The following is an 18827-nucleotide window of genomic DNA, read 5'->3' as shown; positions in this document are numbered from 1 at the left end:
ACTTTTTTTTTCTTATTATATATAGTGCCGGAATCTTTACAGTAATGATCGGAACATTTACTATGTCTCATATTTGGCTTGTTTTACTCAACAGAACTACAATTGAAAACTCTCAGTTTCAAAGTTGGAATAAAGCAAAAAAAGCAGGGACATTAGATAATAGACTTATTGATGTATTTACTGAAAATGGCAAAAACGTTTTTAACCAAGGTTGCTGGAATAACTGGATTGAAATTATGGGTAGCAACAAGTTTCTATGGTTTCGTACGTTGTTATATCATCGTTTTTATATGCGTGTATTCATGGCTTTCTTGTTTTTTTTTCTTTTTCTTTTAGTTCCTTTAAGTTTCAAGAAGGAGTCCCAAGGAGATGGAATCCATTTTAGATATAATGAAGATACATTAAAAGAATATAAAAATGAAGACCAATCAAGAAGAACAAAAAAGTAGATAAAAAAAAAAGCCATTGTATATATGTATTTTATCAGTTTCCTGTACTCAATAATAATTTATGTTTATTACATAAGCAAATATGGCATTAAACATAGACAATAGATTTTTCTTTTATTTTTATTTTTTTCCTTTATTTTTATTTTTCCTTTATTTTTGTTTTCTATTAAAATGTCATCACCGTCATCGCCTATACCATGTTCAAAAGATGAATTACCTTCTATTCCTGGCTGTGACACTATTATTGACTTATTGTACGTTTGTACTGTTTATTTATTTATTTAATTTTTTTTTTTTTTTAAAAAAAAAAGCTAAATATTCTGTATAGAACATTAAAGGGAGATGATCTGAAAAACAAGATTCTTAAATTAGTTCAAGTCCTTTTTCCTGATTGGGCTGAAGAAGTACACGATATTCAATTAGATCGTGTTAGTGGTGCAATGACAAAGTATTTTATTTTAAATTCATTCTAGTAACTTTATCACCATTTGCCTAACTTTTATACATTGTCTATATATATATATATACATTTTAACAACATTAGTGCTGTCTTTTTTGTTAACGCCAATAACAAACCTCGTTTATTAGTAAGGATATATGGTAACGGTGTAGACCAAATTATAGATCGGGGCAATGAATTAGCATGGCTTGCACGACTCTCACATTTAAATATTGGTCCTAGTTTGTTAGGTATATTTGGTAATGGACGATTTGAAGAATATTTGCCATCAACAACATTGACACATCGTGACTTGCGCGATCCCAAGACTTCAAAACAAATCGCTTCCTGTCTCCGTGAGCTTCACGACATTGTCACAGTTTATCCTTATGACAACAGTAAATTAGAAATTTGGAATAATATTGATAAATGGCATCGTCTTGTAATGAATTTATTACCAGCTTTATTAAAAAAAAGCGATGGTTGGGCTAAAGTGCTCGAGGAGTATAATTTAGAACGTTTAGCATCAGAAATTGAAGAATGCAAGAAAATATTAGAATCAACTCATTCCCCCATTGTATTTGCTCATAATGATGTAACTACTTTTGATTTATATTTATATATATATACATATTTTTTTAAAGAAAAAAAAATAGGGTTATAAAGTTTAATTCCTTTTGTTTACTCATGCTATAGACGCAATACGGCAATATACTTCGATTAGAAAAGTCAAATGAACTCGTTATTGTCGATTTTGAATATGCAGGATACAATCCTCGTGGTTTTGATATAGCCAATCATTTTTGTGAATGGACTTATGATTATCATTCGGATAATCCAGCCGAAATGAAAATGGATCAATTTCCTACTTATGAAGAACAAATTCGCTTTTTAAAAGCTTACTTAGATACACAATCTAAACATAACAATTCTAACATAATTGATAATTCACTCACACCTGAACGTTTACAAAAGGAGACATCCATGTGGTTAATGGCCACGCATTTATCTTGGGGTCTATGGGGCTTAATTCAAGCTAATCAAAGTGAAATAGATTTTGATTACTTTTTATATTCAATGCAACGTTTAAATGCTTTTAGAGAAGAATTAGCAAAATGGAGAAAATAATATACATAGAATGTAATTAAGACAAAACACACACACATACGCACATATACTATATGTATACATATATATATATATAGAATGCTGTAACAATAATAAACGATAATTATATTTAGCATGTATAAATTTTATATCTATTTCAAGTCCATTATAAGGAGTGACATTATCAAGAGGAAGAGGCTTATGAAGCACGTTTGTTAATGATGCTTGTATTCCTGTTGTCCCAGTTAGGATTATTACTTTTATGTAAAGAATGATAAAGACCTGTTAAGAATCTAATAGGAATATGACCAAACCATTTTAATACTTGTGGATACTACACAATGTAAAAGAGCATATTATTATTTTTTTTCTTAATAAACTATACAGAGTTTTTACAGACTCGTCTTTTCTTTTTTCTCTTTCCTTATCTTTTGCATTTAAAACACTGTCTTTATTTTTGAAATGTTAGCCAATGAGCCAACTATAACAGTTGAAGCTGTCATAGATCAACTTTGCCAAAAAAAGAAAAGAAAAGAAAAGAAAAAAAAAAGAAAAAGAAATAAACAAAAAGGAGAAGTTATTAAATTTTAATGAGCGTTTTTTTTTTTTTTTTTTTTTTTTTTTTTTTTTTTTTAAAATTTACTTTGCGTTAAATCTTCTCTCTTGTCTTTATCCTTGTCTTTTTTCTTCCCTTTTCTTTTTAATACTTTAGAAATAAGTTTTTCTTTTTATTTGAATGTAGTAAAACATTACTGTCTTCTTTGAAAGTAAGAAAAAAAAGAAATTTGTTATTTATATTCATGTGAATATGCTGATCGATCTTGTAAAATAATTAAGCCAAAACTTGTTAAATGCAGTTACACAACAGATCATGGTATTCATACATTCTCCAAAAGAATAAGAGTAGATAAGCTATCAATAATATAAAAAATGTTATTTTATACAGCAGTTTTATTTTTATTTTTTAGATACACACACAATCTAGACACTTTCAATTTTACAAGATGTTCCTTTTTAGCTTTGTTGTGGAATGCTTTTTTTTCAATTGTACAAGATATTCTTGGCAGTTTATGCATTTTAAATAGTTAGGATGTAAACTTTCTTATTACTGTATTATGGCACTTGAGCTCTTTTTTATGATGATCATGATAATAAGTCTCTTTAGATTTTGATCAATTTGAAAGGAATAATGGCTTTGAAGAGAAGAAAGAGATAGAGTTTCAAAGAGTGTACAAAAGATAATACAATGAAAGAAGAAACAAAAGATATGATATCTTTTATTTCATATTCAGGCTTATAGTTTGTCCTGTATTATGTAATTCATCTTTTATAATACGACTTATACATATATCCAGAGCTTGTTTCATAACAAAATTATCAAATGTCTATATAAAGAACTTCTCTAAAGAAAATTTAATAAAATCACAAAAAAAACCTTTGCGACAATACGCTTTTCCTAAAACGATAAATTGAAATTTCTTTTGCAACAATTATTTCTCAACTGCCGACAAATATTTATTTGTTAATTGGCGACAATATTCATCGTACCGGCTGTACAATAATTTACAAGTAAAATTGTACGACCGTTCGAACCCGAGTAGAGTAGAATAGAATAACTTGCAAGTAAAATTGTACGACCGTTCGAACCCGAGTAGAATAGGTCAGAATAACTTGCAAGTAAAATTGTACGACCGTTCGAACCCGAGTAGAATAGGTCAGAATAACTTGCAAGTAAAATTGTACGACCGTTCGAATCCTAGTAGAGTAGAATAGAATAACTTGCAAGTAAAGTTGTCTTTACTAAAAGCAAACTAACCTTTACTAGAATAGAGAGTAGAAAGCGTGACCCTCTATACGAAATAAAAGAAAAATCAATAGTAATCTTCTTTTATATACATCGATATACATGTATGTATGTTTCATTTAAATGATCAGTTGGCTCATTTAATTGTTCTGTATAAATTCTATAATTTGTTTTCATCATTTTTTTGTAATTCTCAAATAATAATATCTACTGTTTCTTCTTCTTTTCTAGTAATATATACAGGATGTTTCGAAATTATTCACGCACTTTTTAAATAAAATTTCAAGCACTTGAAAAAATAAAATTCACGCATCAACAAAATAAAAATTCAAGCACAAACTGAATAAAAAATCAAGCATTGTAAGATTTATTAGATGGGCTTTCTGTCTATTTTGTTAATGCTTGAATTTTTTTCATTTAAAAAGTGCGTGAATAATTTCGAAACACCCTGTAACACCAGGTTGTTATATCAAACGCAAAAAAAAAAAGCATATTACATCAGGTTGTTATATCAAACAAAAAACGTTGTGTAACCAACCATACTTTGTTACCCAGATGGCCTGGGCAACTATGGCGCAGTCACAAGCCGCATGTTTTGAATAATATCCATTTGTTATATCACTGGCACCTCTCATGGCAAGCCACTCCGACACTGAAAATCTTTCTTTCCAGTTGCCACCAAAATACGCACCAGGAACAGACTTAATGAGTAAATGGATATTGAATTATGAACTGGTCATCAATCTTATTATAAAAAGTGTTATTGGTATGCATAACAATATTTTATCAAGAATCCTACTAATTTTCTGAATTATGTAGGCGAACACGCTGAAAATGAATACAGCACAAAACCCACAGAATGGACGAACTACACCAGATCCAATGTATTTTACTGTCCAAATAACCGTGCAAAAACCAAGAGATTACCGCCTGTGCTTATAGAAGTCCAATACGCTGCTAATGGTGCTTTTTTCCGTCGACTCATCGAGTATTGTCTGATGATAAGAAAACAACACCCAATATTGCCAGTGGCAGTAGTCTTTTGTATTCACAATACAAGTCAGGAATTCAAGAACTTAACCTACGATTGCGAGGAATTGCCTTTCTCCAAGCGCATTTATTGTCATGGTTGAGCACGTGATTGTTATTTCATTAGTGCATCAACTATTTCTGCATATCTAGATCAACAGCCACTTCATCCCTTAGCAGCACTTGGCCATTTTTTCACTGAACAGAAACTGTCCATCTTGGGCACAGTGAAAAAGGAGGACGCAACAATTAAATTATTATACGAGATCGCCAAACGTATATTTGAAAATGAAGCAGCCGACGAAGATGCACGTCAAGATTCCCTTAATCTTATCTGCAATAAGGCATCGGCGCAATTCAAACTGGCAATGTCACGTCTGGAGGAGAATGTTCCTGAGTCTTGTACTCAAAAGCGAACATGGGACTGTCTTAATGATAGGCTAGAGTTAATGGAAGAGTTACGTACGAAATATGCTATTGTATCATCATCTGCAAGCGATTCGACAGTCAAAGAACGTCCATCCAACCTCAATGATTGGTAATTTGTTGATGACTATAGAAAACAACATGGAGTCAAAATGGATTGGGTTGCTTGCTATGAAGCTGGGAAAAATGTTGGTCATTTCAGCAAATACTCATCAATGAAGAGTGTCCAAGCTGCCTACTATCGTGCATCTAATAAAAAGAAATAATCGAGCTTTTGATACCATAAAAATTGGGCAGATGGTTGTTCTTTATGATATGATGATTGATTGTCGCTAACAACACAGTTACACAACGTTTTTTGTTTGATATAACAACCTGATGTTATATGCTTTTTTTTTGCGCTTGATATAACACCCTGTATATATATATATATGTATATATAATGTAGTGCGCTCATTTTTAATTGATATCGAATTATATAAAGACTCTTCTTTAATGTTAACTAGTATATCCTCTCTTCATTATTATAATTCATAAAAGCAGTAGGATGGTTATTATGCTTAAAAATTCTTTATCTACAGTAGACTGATATTTTAAAATAGATACAAGTTCACTAATATTTCTCCAGCTTCCTTCGAAAGTCTAGTCTAATATTTTTAAATGTTTTTTATTTCATAGTCTATAGCGATAATAAGGATATAAAGAATACTATTTGAAACATCTTTCTGTATAAAAAGTCATAAGAGAGAAGGAGGCAGAAACGAAATGTATATACAACTGTGATATATATTATTACTATTTGTATTTTACGTTATACTCCATCATTTGCCTTGCTTTTAAAACAAATATTTGTAAAGTTTTTAATTTCATCATGTCTCACTAAATTAATACTGCCATTATTAACAGCTATCTTGATCAATGTGTTCACTATTATTTTCTTCTGATAAACTATGTAATTTAATTCTCTGAAGTACTGAATTATTCAAATCTCGTTTTAGGATATTCAAAATACGTTTAAAGCTTGTAAAATCTTTAGGTTTATAAACACAAATCATAAATAGACAAGTATATCCTTAATATCCATACAATAAAAATACTTTATTTAGTAAAAAAAAGGATAACATTTCTGATCGGCTGGTATCTAATTGCGAAGAATTTTCCTTTTTTTGTTGTGCAAAGACTTTTTGGTAACCGTTTTCACCTCTGGTATTTCACACTTATAATGGTCGGTCTTTGCTAAGCTTACTAAATCAATCAATGATGACTCTTTTTCTTCTTTTTTCACTTTTTTATACGCATCAGGTTTATATAAAGTAGCAGCAGAGGAAAATCCTCCAAACATGCTCAAATCAGCAGCAGGATTTGTACGCTTTTTACCGATATCTTCAGGCATATGAAAAGTATAGCTAAAACCAGACTGAGTTGTCTTTATCTTTTTCTTGGAACTTGATTTCTTTTTTAGATTTGAAATAACTAAATCATCATCATCAGGTGGTGGCAACTTTCCAATGGTTTTAGCTAAACTATGTCTGATTTCATTATTCCACTCTGAAGTACCTGCTGTATACAGGCTTTTATCCATATTCTCTAATAATGATGATGGTTCTTCCTTTTGATAACTTCCCCAATTATTACGATTTTCAGGTGAAACACAATATAATAAGACTATATACGATTTGTTTTCAGGTTATTAATATGATTTAAAATTTATTTATTTTTAAACTTACATTGAGATCTTGTCATTCCAACATATAATAGACGACTATATATATATATATATATATATATATGTATTACATGTATCAGCGATATATATACATGTAAAAAATCAATTTTCTCTTACCCTTCCTCAAGTATACTTTCAGCTCTATAAAATGGAATAACACCATCATTACATGTGGCAATAAATACGCAAGGCCATTCTAAACCTATATATATATATATATATATATATATATGCATACATCAAATCAGTATAACAATGTATAAATCTTATTTCTTCTCTTTCATATACCTTTTGAAGAATGTAATGTGGCAATAGTTACTTTCTAATAAAATAAATAAGCTATCAGCAAAAATGTATATTTCGTTATTTTGTTTCTATATTACTCCTCCTTCAGCCTCTTCTAATTCCTTTTGATTTGAGCATAATGAACAATATTCCAAGAATTCTGCTATAGGATCAGTACTAACGATATCATCTCTTAAAACTTCAAAAGAATCTACATCTTCTATTTCCTTCTGTTCACTAAATAATATTGCAAGTTTTTTTTTAGCTTATATTTCTAAAGCATTTTATCTTTTTATTTTTATTTTTTTATTTTTTTTTTTACTTACATTTTCACTTCAGATAATTCATTTGTCAAGTTAACTTCTTCGACATCATAGAGTTCTTCGTTAGAATTAGGTGCTGATTGTGAGCTACTATTTTGGCTCGTTGAAGTAATATTTTCATCATCTATATGTGCTTGCTTCTTTGCAACATTGATTAATTCACCAATATTGTTCCAACGAGCAACATAATCCTGGAAGTAATGTTCTTTTAAATAATCTTCGTATTTCAAAGTATCTACTAAATAATGAATGATATCTGAAACTTCTATCTATAAATGTATACAGTAGAAAAAAAAAGTAATGTAAATTTCTTGCTCTTATTCTAAAAAAAAAAGGGTTATATATACTTTACTTTTTCATTCATCATTTGCTTAGCTTCACTACAAATCTGACTAAAGGCTTTTAACTTGCTTCTTATAGTAGAATTTATATTAAGAAGTGCTTTTCCACTACCTATTTTGATAGTTGCCTCCAACAAATTAATTCCTTCAGTTGTGCTGTATTGGACTATTTTCTCCAGATTAACTTTACCAATACCTCTTCTAGGCACATTAATAATTCTTGTAAAACTTATATAGTCTCTAGGGTTATATGCAAAACGTAAATAACTCGTAATGTCTTTAATTTCAACACGATCAAAAAATCTATCACCACCTACCTAAGAAGAAAAAAAAATCACTATTATACATCAATCTTTTATATATATATATATATAAATACTTACGATAGTAAATGGAATTTTATGGTTTCTAAATGCCCTTTCAAATTGTTGAGAAATAAAATTCATACGCATAAGTACAGCAATATCTTTATATTGAATAAGACCCTTTGAGTAAGTAACTACTTTTTTTATTTCCTTTGCAACCAATTCTGCCTGTGAATCTTCGTCTCGCGTTTTAATTAAACAAATAGGAACTCCTTCTGGATTATTTGTATATAATGATTTATCAATACGCGTTTTATCTATGTAATAGAGAGAGAAAGAAAGAAAAAGAAGTTGGTGTTAATGACTCTACCTTAATGTGTTATAAATTACCTTGTGTAATAACATGAAGTGCAGCTTTTAGAATAATATTTGTACTTCTATAATTTTGCTCCATACTAATAGAAGTCGTATTTTTATAATCTGCTTGCATTTTATTAAAATTTTTAGGTTCTGCACTTCTCCAGCCAAAAATAGATTGATCAGGGTCTATCCATTAACGTTAGAAGAAGCTGAATAATAAAATCATTTCGTTTTACTATTTGCCTACCTCCTACAATAGTAATAGATTTCTCATTTACTTGCTGCATCATAAGCTTAATAAGGTCATATTGAACCACATTTGTATCTTGATACTAATGATTTTGTTAGAATTTAATCTACTTTGATTACATATCATTTTTTTCTTTTACCTCATCTACTAAAATAGCTTTAACAGCAGATAAAACATCATTTTTCTTTCTAAATAGTTCACATGCTTTTATTATTAAATTATCAAAGTCCTAAATTTAAATGATTAGTTAGATAAGGAGACGGGAGGTGGTAGTAAGAGTCTTTTTTTTTTTTTTTTTTTTTTACCACTAAATTTAATCTTTTCAATTCTTTTTCATAGGCTGTAAAAATAATGGAAACGTTTCTGGTTGCAAATTCTTGTCCATATAAATCCGCATATTGCTTTTCTGTTAATCCTTTACTTTTGGCTTTACTAATCATACCAAGTATAGCACCTGAGATAAAGAATAATTTAATAAAATTTTACATCTTACGTTCTTTTCTTTTTATACCTGGAGTCATTTTTGTTCTTGTAAACTCATCAATTGGCAGTTCAGGATCTGACTTTAATTTTTTGATTACATCTTGACTAAAAATATATATTTTTATATATACATGTATATCCATATATATTAATTAGATTAGAGATTCATTAATTAAATGATCATCACAATTTCACACCTAACATCAGTATCAGCAATTGTAAAGTTATGATCTAAATCAACTACACTTGCATAACGACGTAAAATACGAGCACAAATAGCATGGAAAGTACCGATTAATAATTGACTTGTTTTCTTTTCACCGATCAAATAATTCAATCGTTCCTTCATTTCATTCGCAGCCTTATTTGTAAATGTTACAACGATAATATGACCTGGATAGATTCCTCTTTCTACAACAAAATAAGCTACACGAGAAGTCAAAACTAAATAATAAAAATAAAAATTAATCAATCAATCGATTTACATTGTAAAGATTAGATCTAAAAAAAGAAAGTCTGAACCTCTTGTTTTCCCGGAGCCTGGACCAGCCAAGATCTGTAATGTCTTTGCATCAGACAGTACAGATTTACGTTGGGTTTCATTTAGTGTATCTAAGAATTTTTGAAATCGATCTTTTTCTGTATCAACCATAATTTAAAAAATAAAAAAAATAAAAAAGTGGAACAAAATGTTTAAATTAAAAATAAAAAAGGTCGGCATAGAATCATCGTAAAAAAAAAAAAAAAAAAAAAAAAAAAAAAAAAAAAAAAAAAAAAAAAAAAAAAAAAAAAAAAAAAAAAAAAAAAAAAGATAACTTATTCCTGACATCATGTCCTTACTAAAAATAATATGTTAAAGCTGTTCGCACTATTGTAATAACCATTATGTTTGTTCTTGTTATTAGTTGATTGTGTAATCTATCCCTTAACTTAACATTCTAAGCAGCGTCAATATCAACCATAATTATATGTTTATAATAATAACAGTAAACACATTACTACTAGTGCTCTAAGTGAAGCATATGCACATAGTTACCGCGTCTTAAATATTGTGTTTAGCTACAATATTTTGAGGGTTTATATCTAATATTTTTAAAACATTATTAAAAATGCAACAGACATTGATATTCTTTGCTTATTATCCAACCCTGGCCTCTTATTCTAATAATTAGACTACTATAGTGTTTTACCAACTTGTCTGTTACAAAAATTCAATGAGGTAAATATTCTAATCTTTTTTTTTTATACCGCTCAATATCTTTCTATATAATTATATTTATATGCATATTATCTTCTTTCTCTCTGAAGTGGCCTCAAGTTATAGCTTGTTATATTTGAGGGACATGCTTCATTTTTAATGATGACTTATAGGCCTCATTGTTCCCTTAACTGTTATCATGAATAATATTGCAGTTTATAAAATGCTTATAAAAGGAAAAGGTATGTTTATATTTGTATATATATATATATATATATACAATATATAGACTTTATTTTGTTATATATATATATATATAAGCGTGGTTACTTAGTTACGCTCAAAGCTGTTGACAATCTTCTCAAGAGAGCAAGCCTTAGTTTCAGGGACTTTAAAGTAAGTAAAGATGAAAGCGAGTATAGCAATACCAGCGAAGATAGCAAAGGAGTAACCTTTGATAGCCTCAAATACCAGAGGAAAACATTGACCAATGGTGAAACTCATGGCCCAGTTAACAGCGGTAGCAATGGCACCAACAGCAGAGGAAGCATAAATAGGCGTGATCTCTGAGGTAATCATCCAGGGGATAGGACCAATTCCAATTGCAAATGATGTAACATAGCCAAAGACAGAGAAAACCAAAAGTGGACCCGAGTTATAAAGATAGCCAATAATTAATAAAATAGAACACAGTCCAGCACCCATCTCAGCGATCAATAAAAGAGGACGGCGACCCATTCGGTCAATCAAGATTAAGGAAAAGAGGGTAGAAATAAAATTAACTCCGGTAGTCAAGATAGCCATATACTGGGACGTTGCTGAAGAGAAGGACATGTTGAAGATCGTGGTAGAGTAGTACATGACAGCATTCATACCAATGAGTTGTTGAATTACATGAAGAGTAATAACGATAGTAGCAATACGACGTATAAGAGGATCAGTAAAGACTTGGATCATATTTATTGGCTCACGATTAATATCAGAATGATGAGCCACAGTACCATCATCTGTTTGATCCCCTTTGTCAAAGCTATTATCATTATCCTTATCATTATTCTCGTTTTCATGTAAGTGATCATTGGTAGAGCCAAAAATCGCTTTGGCGGCCGTGATACCTAGCTGTCCTTCAATCATATTATAGAATTCATTCTCGATACTGGACTCGGGCCGAAGTCTTTGAAGAGACTCACGAGCTTCTTCGATATGGTTAATAGAAATAAGATAACGAGGAGTCTCAAGACAAGTGAACATCAAGAAGAATTGGGCAATGGCAGGAATACTGACGAGAGCATAATTGATACGCCAGAGAGGAACTTTAGCTAAGGGTAGGCCGATAACGGAGGCAAGCAGGATACCAATGACGATTGCAAATTGGTTACAGGCACCCATAGTACCGCGTGCCTTAATCGTAGAGATCTCTCCAACATAAGTAGGAGTAGCCAATGAGCCTAGACCACAAGAGAGTCCGCAGAAAATACGGCCAACAATAAACATAATCGGGTTAATAGCAACACCTTGCAGGATACCGCCAATGATCCAGCCCAAGTTATTAAAGATAATTGTCTTCTTACGACCATATTTGGTCTGAATCTTACCACCAAAGAAACTGCCAACAAGACCACCAAGGCAGAATACAGAGACTGCAAAACCCCAAAGAGTGGTACTCATGGGAAGACAGTCAGGGAAGGCATTATTAAAGATATAACCATCACCATTTTCACAAGCATGCGTAGCTTCTCCAGGTATATTGACAGAGCCAATAACCCATCCATTACTGAATGAGCCAATACATGAAATGACTACACAATATAACATATAGCCTGGTGTCTTAAGGTCTGTGGAATCTTTCATATTTAGTAATTATACTTAGTTATTATTGTATTGACTTATAGATAAAATATATATTATACGGTATATACGGTATATTTAAAATAAAATACAAGATAGCAAAAGAAGAAATTATATATATCTTTTATATTGAGATATCATAAGTATAGAAAGAAAGAAAGAAAAAGAGAGGAGAGAGGGATCATTAAAATAGGGTCGGTACATATTATACTAAAAACTAATTTGCATATTTTTTTTTTCGTTTAATGCGAATGTAAATGGGAAAAGCTGTGACATATTTTACATGAGTATACTTTATTCAGGAGATCAAACTTAAGCTATGCTAAAAATTATTAGACAAAAATAATTCTATTTATCTCATTGTCCCACTTTTTTTTTTTTTGAACCATGATAGCTACTATTCTTTCTCTTCTGTTATTCTTTAGAGTCATTCAATGGTCGTGCTATTGTTTCTTCTATTTTTTTATAGCAATAAGATAATATTTATATACATGCGGATAGTAAATGGATCATAGGAGAATTAATATGATAAGAAGGAAGGTTGCATAAATATGTCTCCTATTATAGCAGAAATAGATATATACATATATGTATGTATCTATGTATTGCAATATGTATATCCATATACTATTTTCTCAAACATGTATTTATATATATATATAAATTAACACATAGTTAATAAACATTTTTGTTATATCTTGTAAAACGAAATACATTGCTTAATGTCCATAAAGTTTTACATTAATTTAGAAGATGTATCTCTATGATTGTGTATTATTATATAGAATATATTTTTATCGATTTTTCTTTATTCTTTTTGTTCTGCAGTTATATATACGTGTATATTACTTTGAGATTGCGTTAGACTATTATTAGATTTATTGTGCAATATGATACATTCCTCTCTAATTCAAAAAGAAAAATAGGGATTTTCTCTCTCTCTCAATGAATCTTATTACTTTTAGGTATTCTGTTATAATAATACATATAATGTATATGTATGCAATACTGATGGCTATAGATCATTGTAAATCATGAATAAAATATATTAACAATAGTTTGTTTCTAATTTCTTTTCCTGGACTGATATCATTACTTTATTCAATAAAATAAAACTATTATATTTGTTTGACTAATAATAATTGATGTAATTTCATTAAAACACACACACACATATATACATACATACATCTATTTTTAACTAAAATACATATATGCAAACCTTGAACAGTATATTCACATGTTATACTGTATGAAATAAAAAATAAAAATATGAAATTATGAGACTTACATATAAATATTCATACATGTATAATGTTAGCTATATGGAAAGTAAAGAAATATATTCATACATGATTATTATTTGAAATTTCCGATAGTTATTACATTTATGAATATTGATGTAAATTTAATTCCTTGGTCAGTTTATTCTTTATTTTTAAGCATAACTAGTAACTTACTTTACTGAATGTTTAGGTTCTTGTATCATTCAATGAAGTATCTTGACTGCGAGTCAATTTACTTAATCCTTAGAGATACTTTTGTACAGCTAGCCCTTACATCTGGATCGTGCTTGCAACAATGAAATGAATGATCAGTCATAGTTAGTCATTTATAACTTGGTGGTAATTGCTATTTCCTGGTATGTAGTTCTCTGAACTAGTGGGTTTTTTTTTTTTCAACTTTTATTATAATATCTTGCAAATATATATATTGTTATTTATATATACAAAAGGAATAAGCTAGTTCATGTTATTTGTATTTACTTTTTTTTTTCCTACTTTATATCTGCTATTGAAGTCATTTTAAGCTGCTATGTATAGGAGTGGATCAGGTACTGATGTGTAAATTATATTGAGTATAAGAGGCTATAAATCTACACGTACTTTAGGAAAGTATACAGCTTTATTGTTTACTTTTAATTATGATTTTTGACAATCACTATTAATTTATGCAATGAAAGATATTGTCTTGTGCATTTTCAATTACCTCTTTTTATATAAATACAAAAAAAAAAAAAAAAAAAAAAAAAAAATATGTATATTTTATAATGTCTATAATACACCACCAGTAAGCAATACAATTATCAGTAAATTGTTAAATTCATTAACATGTTATAAATATATGCTATCATTAAAATTCATATAAAGCATAATTAAAAGTAATAATGCATATAATTAAAGTATTCATCGTATAATATTATGGTAGATGTGTACTCTGCCTGCAGGGTACCATATTACAGTAAAAAAAAAGAAAAGAAAAAAAAAAGGAATTATCATCGTATATTTGCTGGCTTTTTTCCTTTTTTTTTTTTAGGATCTTGTTTTACTTGATGCAAAGTAATTAGTCTTTAATTTACTTCATGTAAATCGAGTTGATATTATCACACGGAAACGTAGTTTCTAATGAAGCTATATAATAATAATGAAAAAAAAAAGAATATGTAAATATTATAGGATAAAAAAATAATGAGAGTTGTGTGTATTTCTCTCTTTTTTTTTTTTTTTTTTTTACCATTATTCATTTGCTTTTTAAATTCTGCAACTTCATTAGTTGTATTAACTTTAAAATATATATCATTTTCTCTTATATAATAATGATCATCAGATACTTCTTGCATATATATTTTGATAGTATCCTCTGTAATATTTTCATTTCTATCATAATGACCTGTCCAGAAAATATAATCAAAGTTCTCAATAAGCATGTTGAAGACACTAGAAGGGATAGCCAATGTTGCAGAAAATACAATACTAATGTTTCGAAGCGTCATTTTGTTCTTATCTGAATGCTCAACAATACGAATTAAATGTGCACAAAGCGCTTTTAAAAGAGTATAATTGGCAATAGGTAACAGTGAAACTAAACGCCCAATTTCATATACAATATCCTGTTGATTATTTTCAAGACCTATAAAAAAAATAGATTAGTGAAGGGGAAGCAAAAGAAAAAAAAATACAATATAAACGTACGAACGATTTGTAAGAAATCACCGAGAAGTGACTCTGTAAGAATATTTTCAGGTAATTCACGTAACCACATTTTGAGCAATCCAGTAATAGTATGAACATCATGTTCTTCTTTATCTGCAAGTAATTTAACATCTCCAACTATTATATAACTATTAGTACTATAATTCTTAAAAAAAAAAAAAAAAAAAAAAAAAAAAAAAAAAAAAAAAAGAGGAAGAGGAAGAGGAAGAGGAAGAGGAGGAGAAGGAGAAGAGTGGGGTAATATGTAGAAATATTTACATTCATTAAATTTCTTCTTTAAAGCCTTCACCGTTGCAGTACTTCCACTTAATCTATAAATGCCTTCTTCTACTAATGCTCCATTCGTCTCTAAATATTCAATACAGCGGTGGACAATGGCAGGCAAACCACATAGTTCAGGAGATTTAGAGATAGATACAACATTTTCTAGAGGTACACCAAATACTTGATTTTCACCACGTGTTTCCTCATAGTCAGACATAAATTGTGTATACAAATAATTTTGCTGAGGAGCTGAAGAAGAAGAAGAAGAAGAAGAAGTATCATTAGGAACACCACCTTGAGGTGAAGTAGGAGTGGCTGATAATGATTCATGGCTTGTTGTACTGCTGGTGCTACCAAACATTCTTTTAGGCCAAAATGTTTTACGACTCATTCGATGCTTTACTTTTTTATTGTCCTCTGTCGTTGTTATGTTTTCTTCTGTCATATCATGAATACTATCGACAGGGGAGATCATTGCTTTAGGGCTTGTTAATGGTGTATTAGAAGAAGATTGACGACGACTATTGCTATTGGTATTCTGAAAATAGTTTAGTATATGATCTATGCTAGGTCTCTTTCGAAGAACATGACTCGATGTAGAAGTGCTTTTAAAGCTTTCAGTAGATAAAGAAGGTTCGATAGCCAAATGGTGAATATCATCCATTAGCGTATCTTCAATCATATCCAACTGTTTTGTATAGTGACGAAGGGCATCAATCCATGTATCACGGTCATCATCTGAGTCTGCGCAAAATGTATGTTTACTAATTGTGCCATTCGACTTTGGCTCCAAGATCACAAATGCATGTCGAAAGTTATTATTGACATCATGACTAGAAGAATCATGTTGGGAATAATAGGACATAACATATGAATTAGGAAGACTGATTGCACCAAGAAATACACCATTTTTCTAAATATATAGAATTCCTTAAAAAGTGTTAATAATGCGAGTATATATGTATATATTTAAATTTATATTTATCATCTTAACTTACACTGTCGTAGTATTTCAATATACCAGTGTTATCCAAGACAAAATATCTTGATTTCCAACCACCAAAATTCTTTCCTTTCTTTGTGAGATAACCGCTTTTAATTCTAATATCCTAAATAGAATTATACGAAAAAAAAAAAAAAAAAAAAAAAAAAGATTAATAATACTAACTTTCCATACACAAGGACTAAAAGAGAAAATTACATTTGCAAGTGTAATTGGTAAATGATAAATTTTATCCGAGCTCAAGAATTCACATAAAAGATGTGTGTCAGTACAATTCAATGCAATAGCATGTTGTAAATACGCATCGACCATATTCTAAAAGAAAAGAAGAGATGAGTAGGTAAGGATATGATCGATAAGAGAAGTAAGATTATACAAGTAGACTTGTGATATATTTAAGCATTACCTTTCTTTCTTGAACTTTTACAGGAGCATGCGATAAAAATAAAGATTTGTCCGGTAGATTCTTTAGATTAGAAACTGTATTTGGATTTTGTTCTTTAAGCTAATAAAGATATGAATCGTTTAGCATGACCTTTTATCTCTTGAAGAAAAAAAAAAAAAAAAAAAAAAAAAAAAAAAAAAAAAAAAAAAAAACTTACATTTTTATCTAAACGAACTAAATCAGCAAGTGTTTTTTCAATTTTCCAAATCTCAGTTCCATCATCCTTTTGTAATATGCCAATTAAAAAACTAAAGGCCTCCAATCCTTTCTTGTCAGTATCAACATTGGAACTGATGATCTTAATATAAACGTTGGATAGATTTGTTAGAATGTTTGAGTTATCTACCATCAGTTTTTCATTGGTTTCTTGATGCTGAAAACCAGAATGAATAGACGTTGAAGGTTCAGTTGAATTCTTTAAAAGAGACGCATCAAAATTCTTTGGCAATGAGTCTTTTCGAGTAGTTATTTTAGATAATGTATGAGGACATGATAAAGTACCAGCCAAATCATGTTGTGGTAGAGTAGTTGAAGTATTATTATTATTATTGTTATTGTTATTAATATCAGCATTATTATTATTATTATTAATAGTAGTAGTATTATTATTAGTATTATTGTTATTATTAAGGCTATTTAAATATTCATTAGGTGGTAACGAAGAACGTCTCACGTTTCGATTTGTGCTTGGATCGATTTCAAGACCCGCTTTGTCACTATTTAATACACAACTACCACCAGAGGAAGCTTGGCTATTAGGAGAGGATGGAATAGATGAGGTCTGATGAGGATATACTCCGGGAGATGTTGTATTTTCTGATGCATCTTTATTCGAATTTGATATACGATAGTGATTAGACATGACAAGTTTCAATACTGGGGGACGCTTCTGTGAGTCATTTACAGGATAGTGGCTATTACGGTAAGGTGATCTTGGAGGAAGTGCAGGTGTCTCTGATGCTTGCGAAATTTCAGTTAGTGGATGTACTACATTTGTGGTACAATTAAAACTTGTAGAAGCTGGAATAAGGTTTTTTAGTTCTTTATTTCTTTTTGTCAACATTTCATTTTCATTTGTTAATTGAGCAAGTGATCCTTGTAATGTCTTTATAATCATTCGTTGCTGTTCAATAATTTTCCAGTACTGATCATTTTGCTGTTTATATTCATCAGTAGTTGTACTGTTATTGGAGGTATAATTCGTCGTCATTTGCAACGAATATTAGCTTGATATATGAGATTAAAAGAAAAATGATGTAAAGTTCTTTTTTTTTTTTTATGTAACTACGTTTTAAAAATATAATAACTCCGAAACTTAACATATTTTGCTGATCCTTATTTTTGAGTGGAGAGGAAGTAGAACATAATAAAGGAAGGGGTTTTTCTTTTTTTTTTATCATGCAATTTACTAAAAAAAAAAAAGAAAATTATACTAAACCTTAAAAAAGAAAAAGAAAACTATAATAAACTTAAAAAAAAAAAAAAACTCTACTTGACACTTATTACGTAAAAGCTTGTGATATTTCTTACTACCTTTTGCATGACTCTAACAAAAATATGCTTATTTTTTATTTTATTTTTATAGAAAGTATGACAAAAGTTACTGACATTAACATGTATATTTTTTTTTTCTTGTGCTGTGTTTGAATGTTGAGAATTTCTACAGATTTAATAGATTAAATTAATTAAACGAAGAATTGTTGAGAATTGAAGTCTAAACTAAGTTATTGTATTATCTTCATCAGAAGA

General features: G+C 29.5%; 5 protein-coding genes across 5 annotated transcripts; 3 read left to right on the top strand and 2 right to left on the bottom strand.

The window, feature by feature from the left end:
• Positions 1-620: 620 nt before the first annotated feature.
• Positions 621-2016, top strand: BX663DRAFT_486068 (kinase-like domain-containing protein; the record flags this gene model as incomplete). Its single annotated transcript, XM_051524653.1, has 4 exons — positions 621-703; positions 778-897; positions 994-1483; positions 1585-2016. 4 exons carry the CDS (start codon positions 621-623, stop codon positions 2014-2016), a joined length of 1125 nt encoding a protein of 374 aa, XP_051383339.1.
• Positions 2017-4483: 2467 nt separating this feature from the next.
• Positions 4484-5370, top strand: BX663DRAFT_508322 (uncharacterized protein; the record flags this gene model as incomplete). Its single annotated transcript, XM_051527471.1, has 4 exons — positions 4484-4565; positions 4619-4858; positions 4934-5198; positions 5268-5370. The coding sequence occupies exons 1-4, from the start codon at positions 4505-4507 to the stop codon at positions 5368-5370; spliced, it is 669 nt and encodes a 222-aa protein (XP_051383338.1). The 5' UTR covers positions 4484-4504.
• BX663DRAFT_433611 (uncharacterized protein) lies at positions 5371-5520 on the top strand (the record flags this gene model as incomplete). Its single annotated transcript, XM_051523005.1, has 1 exon — positions 5371-5520. A coding segment is annotated over one exon (150 nt), but the record flags the coding sequence as incomplete, so codon positions are not given.
• An 807-nt stretch (positions 5521-6327) lies between these two features.
• BX663DRAFT_508316 (P-loop containing nucleoside triphosphate hydrolase protein) lies at positions 6328-10007 on the bottom strand. Its single transcript, XM_051527470.1, has 15 exons — positions 9850-10007; positions 9525-9771; positions 9356-9432; positions 9150-9298; positions 8984-9073; positions 8842-8926; positions 8625-8780; positions 8313-8551; positions 7941-8246; positions 7592-7857; positions 7364-7502; positions 7269-7302; positions 7098-7182; positions 6982-7016; positions 6328-6919 (listed from the first exon to the last, which is right to left on the bottom strand). Exons 1-15 carry the CDS (start codon positions 9977-9979, stop codon positions 6396-6398), a joined length of 2562 nt encoding a protein of 853 aa, XP_051383336.1. The 5' UTR covers positions 9980-10007; the 3' UTR covers positions 6328-6395.
• Positions 10008-14616: 4609 nt separating this feature from the next.
• Positions 14617-18327, bottom strand: BX663DRAFT_508315 (uncharacterized protein). The gene is made up of 8 exons (XM_051527469.1): positions 17236-18327; positions 17040-17138; positions 16832-16948; positions 16629-16739; positions 15625-16543; positions 15346-15483; positions 14888-15283; positions 14617-14784 (listed from the first exon to the last, which is right to left on the bottom strand). The coding sequence occupies exons 1-8, from the start codon at positions 18286-18288 to the stop codon at positions 14729-14731; spliced, it is 2889 nt and encodes a 962-aa protein (XP_051383335.1). The 5' UTR covers positions 18289-18327; the 3' UTR covers positions 14617-14728.
• Positions 18328-18827: the final 500 nt, after the last annotated feature.

The sequence above is a fragment of the Cokeromyces recurvatus genome (assembly GCF_025118155.1).
Source record: "Cokeromyces recurvatus strain NRRL 2243 chromosome Unknown BX663scaffold_11, whole genome shotgun sequence".
Taxonomy (NCBI): Eukaryota; Fungi; Mucoromycota; class Mucoromycetes; order Mucorales; family Mucoraceae; genus Cokeromyces; species Cokeromyces recurvatus.
The sequence above is the reverse complement of the archived record's forward strand: the minus strand, read 5'-3'. Positions and strand labels throughout refer to the sequence as shown.